General features: G+C 40.3%; 1 protein-coding gene across 3 annotated transcripts in view; it reads right to left on the minus strand.

The window, feature by feature from the left end:
- Window positions 1-15,387, minus strand: part of SART3 (spliceosome associated factor 3, U4/U6 recycling protein) — a 37,397-nt gene that overhangs the window by 17,092 nt on the left and 4,918 nt on the right. For 2 of the 3 annotated variants that reach the window (XM_055236339.2, XM_055236341.2), the window contains exons 2-6: window positions 9,079-9,205; window positions 7,872-7,976; window positions 5,128-5,312; window positions 4,419-4,470; window positions 3,022-3,146 (exon numbers count right to left, since the gene is read on the minus strand). In XM_055236339.2, coding sequence (XP_055092314.1) covers window positions 3,022-3,146; window positions 4,419-4,470; window positions 5,128-5,312; window positions 7,872-7,976; window positions 9,079-9,205 — 594 coding nt within the window. Of the gene's footprint in view, window positions 1-3,021; window positions 3,147-4,418; window positions 4,525-5,127; window positions 5,313-7,871; window positions 7,977-9,078; window positions 9,206-15,387 lie in introns of all 3 variants that reach the window. The other variant, XM_055236338.2, reaches the window with a different exon arrangement.

A 15,387-nucleotide genomic window follows, 5' to 3' on the forward strand; every position in this document is an offset into this window, starting at 1 on the left:
TCTCTTCAGGCTGATGTTTGCTGATGGCCATGACATAATTGAATGATTGAAATTTTGGGAAGCACAGGTACGTGCAAATCATTTACACACGAAAAAGAAAAGAAGAAGTAGTGCAGGAGAGTAAGAAAACACACAGACTCCGTACATAGAAAGGGGGTGTTTCAGAGCCTCCATTTCCAGTAACGAGGAAAAATTAGTTACCCAGACACACTGTACCATTCAAAACAACTAAAACTGCTAAATTAAATATAATATCTTCTTAAAAGTCATCAACGAACTGGCAAAGAAACAAGAAATACTAAGGACTAAGGACAAAATCTAAATGAGGGTGGCAAGCTAAGTAAATGTTAACCTTTTTTTTGCTGGCTTGACGTATATTAAGAATTTGACCTTCACAATCCTATTGTTGGCAAAGAAAGATAGAAAAAATAGAGTCAAGAAGCCCAAAAAACCTCAAGCCAGTCCACACACGGACCTACTGCAATGAAATTAGAGGACAGCAAACCAAATCAATGAGATCTTAAAAGCAGTCAGAAGAAAAAACAGTGACTACCTCTGAAGAAGCAAGATTTATACAAACGCTGACTTCTCAACAGCAACAACAGACATCAGAAGACAGAAAGATACAATCAATTGCTGAGAGAACACGTTGTCCATCTAGAATTCTTTTGCTGTTGTTGGTCTAGAATTCTATAGCCTAAGAAAATAATTTTCAAGAAGGGAAGCAAAGACCTTTTCAAACAGAGAAAATCTGTTACCAGCAAATCTCCCTCGCAGGGGGCTCTAAAGGTCAAGTGTTGAAGACACTGGACAAATTTATATTATTATAAAGCTTTACAGAAAGACAAGATATAAGTAGCAGAAACCTATACTATGTTCATAGATTGGAAGATGTAAATTCTTCCCCAAATTGATCTCCAGGGTCAATGCAATTCCAATTAAAAAAAAAGAATTAAAAAATATAACTAGAAAAGCTGATTCTAAATCCGATGGAAGCACTGAAGGCAAAAAAAAAAAAAAAAAAAAAAAAAAAAAGCCAAGATCCTCTTGAAGAGGAACAATGTGGATGGGACTCACCCCATCCAAGAGCAAAACATAACTCTCATCATTACAACAATGTAACACAAACCAGTGGGACAGGATAGAAAATCCAGAAGAAAGACCCACACATAAATGGACAGCTAATCTATGACAGATGTGGCACCAGCCTGGCCAACATGGTGAAACCCCGTCTCTACTAAAAATACAAAAATTAGCGGGGCTTGGTGACAAGGGCTTATAATCCCAGCTAATCAGGAGACTGAGGCAGGAGAATCGCTTGAATTCGGCGGGTGGGGGGAGTTGCAGTGAGCCGAGATCACACCACTTCACTCCAGCCTGGGTGAAAGCGAAACTCTGTCTCAAAAAAAAAACAAGTGAAAAGACAAACAACAAACTGGGGAGAAAATCTGCAACACATACAGCCTAAAATAAGACTTAAGACAAAGCACTCCCACAAATCAATTAGAAAAAAGATACATCAAAAGGGAAATTGGTCAGACTTTTTTTTTTTTTTTTGAGACAGAGTCTCACACTGTTGCCCAGGCTGGATGAAGTGCAGTGGCGCTATCTCAGCTCAGAGCAACCTCCACCTCCCGGCTTCAAGTGATTCCCCTGCCTCAGCCTCCCAAACAGCTGGGATTACAGGCGCCCGCCACCATGCCCAGCTAATTTTTTGTATTTTTGGTAGAGACGGGGTTTCACTATGTTGGCCAGGCTGAACTCCTGACCTCGTGATTCGCCTGACTCGGGCTCCCACAGTGCTGGGATTACAGGCGTGAGCCACCGCGCCCGGCCCAAAGACATTTTTTTAAGAAACAGCGTTTTGCTTTGTCGCTCAGGCGAAAATGCAGTGGCATGATTACAGCTCACTGCAGCCTTGACCTCCTGGGCTCAAACAATCCTCCTACCTTCGCCTCTGGAGTAGCTGGGACTACAGACACAAGCCACCAACCCCGGCTAATTTTTTTTTTTTTTTTTTTTGGTAGAGACAGGGTTGTGCTACGTTGCCCAGGCTGATCTCAAACTCCTAGCCTCCATCAATCCTCCCGCCTTGGCCTCCCAAAGTGCTGGGATTATAGGCATAAGCCACTGTGCCCAGCCTGAAGACTTTAACGCACACAAAAATTTGAATGGCCAATCCACATGAAAAGATGCTCAACTTCATTAGTAACCAAGAAAATACAAATTAAAACTACAATTTCAAATTCATCAAATTAAGTAAAATTTAAGTATGTCCAATATCCAAGATTGGCACAAGAAACGAGAACTCTCAGATACTGCTGGCAGCAGTGCAAACTGTTAACCTGGAAAACACTAACATCACCCTATGATCCAGCAAAGTCATTCCTAAGTACATATTCTAGAGAAACTCTTTTTCATGTGTACAAGGAGATACACCCAAGAATGTTCAGAGTGGCGCTGCTCCTCCTCTTAGCAAAAAACTGGAAATGATGCAACTATCCAGCAACATAGATAAATACATTGCAGTACACATACAACTTTACAGCCATGAAAACAAATGCACCGGAACTATACTTAGCAACATGAGTAAAACCCAAAAGCATGTTCAATGAAAATAAAATATACAGCATGATTCCAATATATAAAAGTTCAAAAGCAAGCAAAATTAAACAATATATTAATTAAGGATACTTTCATAGCTTGTAAAACTATAAAGAAAAGCAAGGGAATGATTATCACAAAAGTCAGGAAAGTGATTACCTCTCGGGAGAGGGAGGAGGAGGCAATCGGAGAGGGGCACATAGGAGACTTCTAAGGTACTGGCATTGTTCTATTTCTTAACCTGGGTGGTAGGTACATGGATGTTCACTTTATTATTAGTATGTAAACTGTATGTATACATTTATACACTCTATATATTTCACAATAAAACATTTTAAAGATACTGTTTAACTTGCAACTATCCATCAGGGAAAGGTTTGTAGAGAGACGTTTACTATAAAAGAAGCCAACACTTACCAGTGCTTCTTCATAGGGTTTATATTTCTCCAGCTGCTGTAGTGCTTTGTTATAGTTCTGAATTACCGACTCTGGTATTGGGTCTTCTGACCATTCTTCATACTCTGCAAATGTGGCCTCCATATCTATTGAAAGATGGATTCAGCCCCGTGGGTCTTGCCATTGGGCTTTATCAACCCAAACACAGATTAAGCCATGAGACTCAGGTACCACTAGCCCCTCCCACATCTGTGGCATGGCAGCTCTTACTGATCAAATTCTGATTTCTGCTGAGCCCAAACCTGCCTGTAGAATCTGTCTTAAAACAATGTCCCAGGCAATGCTCCCAGCTAATTAATCAGTCAATAACACTAGTAGCAACAATTTAACAACACTTACCCAGTGTTACCTATGTTCTACCACTTCACATCCATTAACTCATTCAGTCAACTCCACTCTACAAGGTAGTCTATTGTGATCCTCATTTTGCAGTTGAGGAAACTGAAGCAGAGGGTTCAGTTGCTCATCTACCATTAATGGTAGAGCAAGGCTGTGAACCCAAGCAGTCTGGCTCAAGTTCACATTCCAATCATTATGCTAGGCTGGTTCATGCTGGCAGGTGAAATCTGCAAGCTGGCTCAGCTCTAGTGTTTTCTGCATGATACCCAACCATTTGATTAGACGACTACTTTATAACTTGTTAAATCCAATAAACCATGAAGAGAAATAACGTGGGCTCCAGTAAAGTTGCCCAGAGGTTCTGAGTACGTACAACACATGCCCATGTCTAGGGAACAAACATAACAGCCATGCCACACTCTTCCCATACTCAGAAAAATCCTCCCAGCACGCACACACTCACAACTCCAAAGACTCAAAGGCTTAAATTGCCAAAATGTATTTACCAAATAAGGAAACTCTTTACCAAACCCCAAGAAACTCACTTATGAGTACTTCCAGTCAACTGCCCTTCTGAACCAAATCCCTCCCATAGAGGAATGATCTCAACCCATGTAAAATTCCTGCTGTTATGGAAGAGGTTACTTGTGAAGAGAAAATGATTATAATGGAACTCTTGTTCAATGAATTTCCCCCCAAAAATACAGTGTCATTCACTATTCCTTCCAGAGACCCTAACTCTGCCTTTCCAACTAGGTCTCAACGGAGAAAAGAGCTCTCACCTGGGAGTCAGGGAGTCTGGCTTCCAGTTCTGCCTCTGACCCTCACAACCCTCTTAAGCACTAACATTCAAGACGTTTTTACCAAGGACCTCATCCAGAGAGACAATATCCAAGGAGAGTAAGACCACCAGCTTTACCTGCCTCACAGGATGGTGGGAAAGGTCTAACTACATGTCGTTCCCCAAAGCATTTTAAAAACCATAGAGAGCTGGCTGTTGACATGTCAGTTTCTCTTACCATAGAGTGGGATCGCCAACTGTCGCCGGAAAAGACTGTGGACTTTCTCAAGCTGTGAATCAAAGGTTTGTTCCCGGTCAAAAGGGGAAAGGAAGCCAGCTACGGGCTAAAGAAGCAAATTAGTAGTAAATGACAAACTGTGGTTCTTTCTTTTTCTTTTGAGAAGGGTTCTCGCTGTCACCCTGGCTGGAGTGCGGTGGTGTGATCACGACTCACTACAGCCTCACACTCCAGGCTCATGCAATCCTCCCACCTCAGAGTCCTGAGTAGCTAGGACCACAGGCATACGCCATCTTGCCCAGCTAATGTTTTAGTTCTTGTAGAGATGGGGTCTCACTATATTGCCCAGGCTGGTCTTGCACTCCTGAACTCAAGTGATCCTCTGGCCTCAGCCTCCCAAACTGCTGGGATTACAAGCATGAGCCACTGCACTTGACCAACTCTGGTTCTTGCTACTTCAAAAAATATCTCAACAAATTTTCAGTTCAAGCTAAAAAAATTTATACCTCTTCCATACATATTGTATCAAATGCTAGAAGGGGTATAAAAAAAGGTTATCTATCACCCCACCACTAAGGGATTGGCAAAGACCATTTTGTTAACTATATGAACTGCAAGATTCATCTTGGACATGTGTTTCAAAATAAGCCTTCCAAGGGGACTTACAAAGACAGCCCCAGCCCGTTCAGAGACAACCACAGGTACTCACCCGAGCAGCTTCCACGATCGCACTTTCAAACTCTCGGTAAGCCTCCCAGAGGGCGAGTCCTTTGGTCATATGTAAACCGACAGACGAGAGAGCCCTTTCAAACACGGAGCGAACTTTCTCAAGGCCACCTTTCTGACCAATCCCACCAACTGAGTACTGGCCATACTCTAGCCAAATGTTAGGACCTAAAAATAAGAAGTGTTCAATTAGTTTGGGATATAAAATACCCAAATATCAAAACTGATGCATAACAAAAGAAATGTGCCTGCCAAAAAAGTACTGATACAGCAGCACTAAATAACAGTGAAGGCCTAACAGCAGAGATGACCATAAAGGACTAAAAAACATTACAGTCTGGAGAAGACCATAGATCCTCAGAAAAAGATAACTGGTGCTATTAACAATGGCTGAGAGAGGGCAAGAAGGGGGTAACAGGATCATAAGAAATCATGGGAACACCATGCACTGCTAAAATTATCAGTGGTTCTAAAAGAAGATTCATGGGCCACAGAGCAGACGTACAGGTATAGTTTTTAAAAACACATTTGGCCAGGTGCGGTGGCTCACGCCTGTAATCCCAGCACTTTGGGAGACTGAGGCGGGAGGACCACAAGGTCAGGAGTTCAAAACCAGCCTGGCCAATATGGTGAAACCCTGTCTCTACTAAAAATACAAAAATTAGCCGGGCATTGTGGCAGGCACCTGTAGTCCCAGCTACTCAGGAGGCTGAGGCAGGAGAATTGCTTGAACCTGGGTAAGGGGGAGGTTGCAGTGAGCGGAGATCGCACCACTGCACTCCAGCCTGAGCAACAGAGCGAGACTCTGTCTCAAAAAACACACACACATGTAATATAGTTTTATATTCATAAAACACCTCTTATTTTCATTATTCAGATTATAAACCAAAAAACTGTGAATTCTTCTTGGCTCGTAAAGATACACAAAAAATTCTCTATCTCAGAACAGTCTATCTGGTAAGTAGCAATGCTTCTCACAAGGGGGACTGTTCCCAGTGGGAAGTCAACAAGGAAGAGGATACGAAATCTGAAAGGAGAAATTGTTTGTTTGTTTGTTTGTTGAGACACAGTCTCATTCTGTCACCCAGGCTAGCGTGCAGAGGCATAATCTCGGCTCACTGCCCCCTCCGCCTCCTGGGTTCAAGCAATTCTCCTGCCTCAGCCTCCCAAGTAGCTAGGACAACAGGAGCGTGCCACCACGCCTAGCTAGTTTTTTGTATTTTTAGTGGAGACGGGGTTTCACCGTGATAGCCAGGATGGTCTCGATCTCCTGAACTTGTGATATACCTGCCTCAGCCTCCCAAAGTTCTGGGATTACAGGCGTGAGCCACTACACTCAGTCTGAAAGGGGAAATTTTTTTAATGCTTTTTTTTTTTGAGACAGAGTCTCACTTTGTCGCCCAGGCTGGAGTACAGCGGCACAATCTCAGCCCACTGCAACCTCCGCCTCCTGGGTTCAAGCAATTTTCATGCCTCAGCCACCTGAGTAGCTGGGATTACAGGCCTGCATGCCACCCCGCCTGGCTAATTATATTTTTAGTGGAGATGGGGTTTCCCCATGTTGGGCAGGCTGATTTCAAACTCCTGGTCTCAAGGGATCCGCCTGCCTTGGTCTCCCAAATAGCTGGGATTATAGGCATAAGCCACCATGTCTGGCCTTAAAATGCTTTTTTTTTGAGACAGAATCTCGCTCTGTTGCCCAGGCTGGAGTGTAGTAGCATAACCTCAACTCGCTGCAACCTCCACCTCCCGGGTTCAAGTAATTCTCCTGCCTCAGCCTCCTGAGTAGCTGAGATTATAGGCATGTGCCACCATGCCTGGCTAATTTTTGTATTTTTAGCAGAGACGGGGTTTTGCCATGTTGGCCAGGCTGGTCTTGAACTCCCGACCTCAAGTGATCCACCAGCCTTGGTCTCCCAAAGTTCTGGGATTACAGGCGTGAGCCACCACACCCAGCCTTAAAACGCTTTTTAAAAGCATTTTGTCCACAGCATTGTCTGATGTGGTCCCCAATTCACATATAGAAAATATTTAAGACAATTATACTATATACAGGGGATGGTAAAGAGACTTAAAGGGAGGTGAGTCTTCTATACTCCACTTGCACTGGTAAGATGTCAATACCAGCAGGAGAGGGAGGTCTCTGTGGGGACAGAACGGTTCTGTATCTGGACTGCAGCAGTGGTTAGATGAATCTACACATGTAATAAAATGTCTTTTTTTTCCCATTGTTCCAAGGTCAATTTCCTGGTTTTGATTTTGTACTACAGAAACAAGATATTGGAGGAAACTGGGTGGAGTGAGTATACAAGACTTCTCTGTACTATTTCTGCAACTTCCTATGACTCTATAATTACTTCAGAATAAAAAGGTTTTCTTTTAATGTTTCAATCTTTTTTTTTTAAAGCATCCTGTCCAAAACCTCTAAAAACCTATTGAATGTATAAAAGATCAGCTAGAAATACCATGTAAGTTCTCACTGTCAATAAATCCTGAGTGTGAGTGTATTCATTCCCTTACTACAAGTGCTTCTTCCACTTTTATTTTAAGACTAAACTTCCTCAATTAAAGACCAAAGACAATGATAAGACGACTGAACTTAAATCTTGATAATTGTGAGACTAACGTTCCCTTTTCTGGGTAGCAACATCTCATGATACAGTCCTCAACAGCAGACTGATCTACATGACATTGCCAGATATCCAAAAAAGGTCCACGGGAACTTACAAATGTAATCCTTCACGGCTTTCTCAAAGAGGTCATACACATGTTCTCTGTCCAGGCCATCCTGGGCCATGCTGATCTCGTCGTGCAGCCACTCCAGCCAGAGCTCTACGAGACAAAAGTACTTCCTGCATTAATACCAAAGGGTAGGCTGAGTGCAGGGACTTTTCTAAGAGACACCAGCATGCAAATGTTTCATCCATCTTACACAACCTGGTGTTGTTTCCAGAAATTCACTTCTTAAAACCTGAACTAAGCACATAGGAGGTTTTATGCTTCCAAAGAAGTTCAAATCACTAAAATCATAATATCCTCCACCTGTTAGGCATTTTATATTTTGCAAAGCACTTTTCTCATTCAGTCTTTATCATAATCCTGTAGGGTTGGTGATAGTAATACTAATAATAATGACATCTATCTAAGGATGACGACATGCCAGGCCTGTGTTAAGTGTTATACATAGTAATAGCTAATCCTATTCTGTCATACATTACAAGGCAGAAACTACTGTTGCCATCATTTAACTGCTAGAAAAACTGAGCCTTAGAATGTTTACATAATTTGCTTAAGGTCACACAGCTAGTAAAAGATGTAGCCAGGAATGAATCTAGGTCATCTGACTCCAGCATCTACACTCGGCAGTTATGCTTTGTAGAAGGGAAAAGGGGTAGAGTGGGATCTAGGACCAAAGTGTTCTAAGTACTGCCCAAAGATCACTTATTAATATTCATGAAGATTGAACTACAGAGTTGTTCAGTGCAATTATGTTTCTAATAAGCAAATAAGTAGAAATAACCTAAATGCCCAACTATTCTGGAACAATTAATGTATGAAACATTTACATAAAAAACTGTCTGTAAAAGTTTAAATGTATTTACAATTTTCTGGTTTCAAGAGAATGGGTTAAATACATAAATAGTGAAATGGGAAATACAGAAATGGAAGCCAAGTTTAATTACATTACAAATGTTTACCATAACGTTAGAATAAAGAAATCAGAATTCAAAATCCGTGTTATATGATCATAACTACATTTTGCAAAAAACTACAAGGTAATAAACTAAAAATAGCTAACTCTGATGCGTTTTCTTCTTTCCACTACACTGTACATTCCAGGTTTTCTACAAGGAGAATGTCCCACTTTCAACATTGAAAAAAATGTACAAGCCTTGCTTCTGTTTCTAAAAGCAGCCTGACTGCTGAAGCTTACCTTCAGTCAAGGGAAAGATCTCACTCATCTTCTGGCGGGCCATCCTCACCTTGGTAAGCTCCCCTTCCAGCCGGAGCAGTCTGATCAAGTCCACGTGGCAGTTGTAGTCATAGACGTTGATAGACAACTAACAGGAAAAGAAACAAGTTGAAATTTAAAACGCCATCATCAAGTAACTTAGCTTTTGTCACTACTGGTAACTACACATATACCTGCCACAAACAAAATAAATGTGCTATCTGAGAAAACCACTGAAACAGCAACCCAGCACGTACCCACAGGCAGAAGGCAAAACAATAAAAGAGGCTTCTGTAACAAACATAAAGCTCCCTCAAATCTGTTACAGTTCCTGTTAGAAGACATTTGGGTTCTCTTGGAAATAAAGGAGGCATTCTAATGAAACAAATAAAAAGTATGTGACCTTAGGTAAGTTATTTCCTTTCCTAAGCCTCTATTTCCTCATCTATAAAATGAGGACACTACTAGTTTCTAGCTCATGCCAGGTCTTCCAAGGATTTAAAAAATTTCTACTATTACACTGGTCTTTAAGAAAAACTAAAAAATAAAAAGGTAATTTCATAACGTCCTTTAGCATATGTGAGGTACACTGTAAGACCTCTTTTATTTTACTAAATAAAAAAGATGGAAGCCAGTTGTGGTGGCTCACGTCTGTGATTCCAGCACTTTGGGAGGCCAAGGCAGGTGGATTGCTTGAGCTCAGGAGTTCGAGACCAGCCTCAGCAACACAGTCAAACCCTATCTCTACCAAAAATACAAAAAATTAGCCAGACATGGTAGCATGCGCCTGTGGTCCCAGCTACTTGGGAGGTGAAGTGGATCACCTGAGCCTGGGAGACAGAGGTTGCAGCGAGCCGAGATCACACCACTGCACTCTAGGCCTGGGTGACACAGCAAGACCGTATCTCAAAAAAAAAAAAAAAAAGATGGAAATCCCTATTAGAGAAACAAGAGTGGCAGCAGGTTGGTATCTGTTGATGCTGAGTGACAGGTACATAAAGTTTTATTTGTACATTTGGAACTTTTCAAACTGAAATTATTTTAAGTTACCATATATCTGAGACAAAGAAAAATGAAAAAAATGTCACGAGCAGACCTACCCTTGAAGAATAGCTAAAGGAAGTTCTTCGAACAGAAAAGTTAAAAGAAGGAATCCTAGAGCATCAAAAAGGAAGAAAGAACAGGAAGAGCAGAAATACGAGAACTACGACAGATAATCCTCCTCTCCTCATGAGCTTTCTAAATCGTATGTAATGAAACAAACATTGTAAGAACTTCTGATACCCAACACAGTATTATTCAAAAGTGGGGATGGAAAGAGAACTGAAATGGAAGATTCCCACACTTCATTCAAGTGGTAAAACACTGATACCATGTAAGTCAACTCTGTATATTTTAATACCCAAAGCAACCACTGAGAAAACTATTCAAAGCAATTACACTAAAAATCACTTTAAATAAATCAAGATGGCCGGGTGTGGTGGCTCACACCTGTAATCCCAGCACTTTGGGAGGCTGAAGCGGGCAGATCATGAGGTCAGGAGTTCAAGACCAGTCTGGCCAACATGGTGAAACCCTGTCTCTACCAAAAAATACAAAAAATTAGCTGGGTGTGGTGGCATATGCCTGCAGTCCCAGCTACTCAGGAGGCTGAGACAGGAGAATTGCTTGAACCCGGGAGGCGGAGGTTGCAATGAGCAGAGATCCAGCCTGGGTGACAAAACGACTCCATCTCAAAAAAATAAATAAATAAATCAAGATGAAAATCTAAAAAATATGCAAATAATCCACAGGATGGCAAGAAAGGAGAAACAGAAGAATGAGAAACAGAAAATAAACAGAAAATAGTAAAATGGCAGGCTTTGGTCTGAATAAACCAACAATTGCCTTAAATGTGAATGGTGCATATATGCTAATTAAAAGGTAGATAATAGAGTGGATAAAAACACAACCCAACTATATGGTGAGTACAAGAAACTCACTTCAAATTCAAAGACACGTGTAAACTGGTTGAAAGGAAAAGGACAGAAAAAGATAATATGCAAGCATTAATTAAAAAGTTGAAGCGGACATATTAATATCACATAACGTAGACTTCAGAGCAAAGAAAATTACTAGACGTAAAAAGGATTATATTATATAATGACACATAATAATAAATGGATCAATCTACCAGGAAGACATAACAATCCTAAATGTGTAGGAACCAAAGAGCGCTTGAAAATTCATGAAGCAAAAACTATTACAGAGCTGAAAGAAGAGACACAGCAGCAATTACATTTGGGAACTTCAACATCTCCCTTTTCAGCAACTGATAAAACTACTAGACACTTGAATATGATGAACCTGGTCAAAAACAAGATGAATAAAAGAAAAAGAAAATTAGAAAGACAAAAGAAAATTTAAAAATTGTTAAGTTTTTAAAAAGAAAGAAAATTGTTTATTTTTTTTAAAACTAGGCAGAACAGGGTTGTAGAAGAACTCAACAACGCCGTCAACGAACATGACCTAATTTATATAGAGAACAGCCCACCCAACAATACAGAATATGTATTTTTCTCAAGTACTTATAGAACATTCACTGAAGCCATATCCTTGGCCATAAAACAAACCTCAACAATTTAAGAGAAATGAAAACCATACGGAGTATGTTTTGTCACCACAATGGAATCAAATTAGAAACCACTAACAGTAAGAAAATCTCTGAACACTTGAAAATTAAGCAATACACTTCTAAATAATCTACAGGTCAAAGAGGAAGTCTCCAAGAAAATTTACAAATTAAAAAAAGTGAATGAAAATGAAATTGCAACAAATCAAAATAAGTAGGATGCAGAGGAAAATTTAAAGAATTAAATTCAGTGTATAAGAAGAATTATACACCATGACCAAGTGGTATTTATTCCAGGTTTGCAAGGTGAATTCAACATTTAAAAATCAATTACTGTAATCCAGTGTATCAAAAGGCTAAAGAAAACTCATGGTATCAATAGATGCAGAAAATGCACGTGACAAAATCCAACAATCATTCATGGTAAAAACACTCAGCAAGTTAGGAATAGAGGGAAACAACCTCAACTTGATAAAGAGCATCTATAAGAAATCTATCCCATAAGTTGGGATATAGGGTTACCTTAACATCATTCCTAATGGTAAAAGATTGAATGCTTTCCTCCTAAAATCAAGAACAAGGCAAGGATGTCTGCTCTCACCACTCTTTTCCGACAAAGTCCTATAAGTTCTAGCCTGTTCAGTAAGACAAGGAAAATAAAACGTATACAGCTCGGAAAAAAATAAAACTGTCCTGATTTGTAGATGATATGGCTAAGTAGACAATCTTAAGGAACCAATTAAAAAAAAAACACTCCAGGCCGGGCGTGGTGGCTCACGCTTGTAATCCCAGCACTTTGGGAGGCCGAGGCGGGCGGATCACAAGGTCAGGAGATCGAGACCACGGTGAAACCCCGTCTCTACTAAAAATACAAAAAATTAGCCGGGCGTGGTGGCGGGCGCCTGTAGTCCTAGCTACTCGGAGAGGCTGGGGCAGGAGAATGGCGTGAACCCGGGAGGCGGAGCTTGCAGTGAGCCGAGATTGCGCCACTGCACTCCAGCCTGGGCGACAGAGTGAGACTCCGTCTCAAAAAAAAAACACTCCAAAAACAGTGAACTGAGCAAGGTCACAGAATACAAGATAAACATACAAAAACAAAAACAAAAAAATGAACATGTGGAAACCAAATTTAAAGACATAGCACCATTGACAATCACTCCAAAAAACCTAAATAATTAGGTGTATATTTAAAAAGCTTACAAAATCTGTATGCTGAAAATTACAAAATGCTGAGGAAAGAAATCAAAGACCTAAAAAAAGAGACATTTCATGTTCGTGGATTGAAAAACTCAACATAGTCAAGAAGTAAATTCTCCCTAAACTGACTTACAGGCTTACTGAAACTCCAATTAAAATCCCAACAAGGTTTTCTGTAGACCTAGACAAGCTTATTCTAAAATGTATATGGGATGGCAGAGGCCCTAGAAAAGCTAAAAATGATCTTGAAAAAGAATAAAGTGGGAGTAATCACTCTACCTGATTGATACTAAAACCTACAATATAGCTACAATGATCAAGGCAGTGTGAGAATGGCAGAAAGATACACAGATGAAGAGAACAGAACCCAGTGACAGACCCACACAAATATGCCCAAATAATTTTTGACAAAAGCAATGCAACAGAGGAAAAAAAAAGGCCTTTTCAAAAAATGATGCTGGAGCAAATGGATATCCATAGGCAAAACAAATACACCTTGACCTAAACTTCACGCCTTACAGAAATAACTCAAAATGGATCACACTTAAATGTGAAATGTAAATATAACATCACAAAATGTTAGGACAAGAGAAAAATTTCAAGGCAACATCAAGGATCCTTATGGTGATAGAACTGATCTGTATCTTGACTATATCAATGTCAATATCCAGGTTATTATATATTATAGTTTTGCAAAGTGTTATCATTGAGGGAAACTGGGTAAAAAGTACACCAAAAATCTTTATTATTTCTTACAAGTGCATGGAAATCTACAATTATCTCAAAATAAAAAGGTGAATTGTTTAAAAAGCTTTTGTTGGGATATAGGGATAATTTAAGTCTGTACACCAAGACTTCATTAGTATCTACTCTTCCAACATCTGCCACATTTTAGGAATATTTCCCTCTCCAGAGATAAAAGATTACCTATACTTCATTCAAATTACACTCTACCATCTGACAACATACCCTAATAATCCAGGTACTAGCTATTTAATTAAAATACAGAAAGACAGCCAATGAATATGATTACTTGAACTTGAGGATAAAAATTTTAACAATGAAGTAGCCAGTGAACCTTTAAATGGAGTGGGGACAAGGACCAACCATTCAGAGAATACAAATATGAAGGATTACAATGTGACTATACTTAACACTACTGAACCATACACTTAAGAATAAGATAGCAAAGTTTACGTTATATGTTTTTTACAATAAAAAAATTACATTTCTATAAACCAGCAAGCTTTAAAATGTAATTTTAAATAGGATAGCATAAATATCAAGCACTATAAAGTACCTAGAAATACATCTAACAAAAATGTGTGAGACCTGTATGGCAAAATGTTTTTAAACTTGACTGAAAGATATTAAAGACTTGGCCAGGGGCGGTGGCTCACACCTGTAATCCCAGCACTGTGGGAGTCTGAGGCAGGCGGATCACTTGAGTCCAGGAGTTCAAGACCAGCCTGGGCAACAGGGCAAAACCCTGTCTCTACAAAAATTGTAAAAATTAGCTGAGTCTGGTGGCACATGCCTGTGGTCCCAGCTACTCGAAAGGCTGAGGTGAAAGGATCGCTTCAGCCCAGCAGGCAGAGGTTGCAGTGTGCTGAGATCATGCCACTGTACTCCAGCCTGGGCAACTGAGCAGGACCATGTCTCAAAATAGAAAGAATATTCAATACCTAGACGAATGGAGTTATATGCATATTCTGGGTTAGAATAATCATTACGGCAAAAACGTCAATTCTCCCCTAAATAATCCATAAATTCAATACAATTCAAATAAAAAAACCAACAGGGTTTTTCACAGACCTTGACAAAATAATTCTAAAATTTATATGAAAGAGCCAAAACACCCCGCAAGGAAAGAAAAAAAGCAGGTAGGAGGATTTGTCTTACCAGATAGCGAGCCTTAGCAATAAGTTAATCAGTGGAATTGACACAGGATAGACAAACTGGAGAGAGAGCCCAAAACAGACCTATGCAGTTGAAAAACAGTATGGCTCAGGTGGCACTGGCTGTTTCAGCTAAAATAAATTCACGACCTACGACTGTGACCCCCAGGTTGAAAAACAGTGACTTTGAGAAATTCTCTTTTTTTTTTTGAGACAGGGTCTCACTCTTACCCAGGCTGGAGTGCCGTGGCACAGTCACCAATCACTGCAGCCTCAAATTCCCGGGCTCAAGTGATCCTCCCGCCTCAGCCTCTTGAGTAGCTGCTACTACAAGCTCACGCCACCAAACCCGGCTAAATGTTTTAAATTTATTTTTTGTAAAGATGGGGTCTCACCATCTTGCCCAGTCTGGTCTCAAACTCCTGGGCTCAAGGGATCATCCTGCCTCAGCCTCCCAAAGTGCTAGGACTACAGGTGTGAGCCACTGCATCTGGTGAGAAACTCTTGTACATGATGTGAACTGCTTTGTATTTATCAAATTACATGCCAAAGGTAATAATCAATTACAGATAAGAACATGATCCC

This window comes from Symphalangus syndactylus, chromosome 13 (genome assembly GCF_028878055.3).
Source record: "Symphalangus syndactylus isolate Jambi chromosome 13, NHGRI_mSymSyn1-v2.1_pri, whole genome shotgun sequence".
In the NCBI taxonomy this organism is placed as follows: domain Eukaryota; kingdom Metazoa; phylum Chordata; class Mammalia; order Primates; family Hylobatidae; genus Symphalangus; species Symphalangus syndactylus.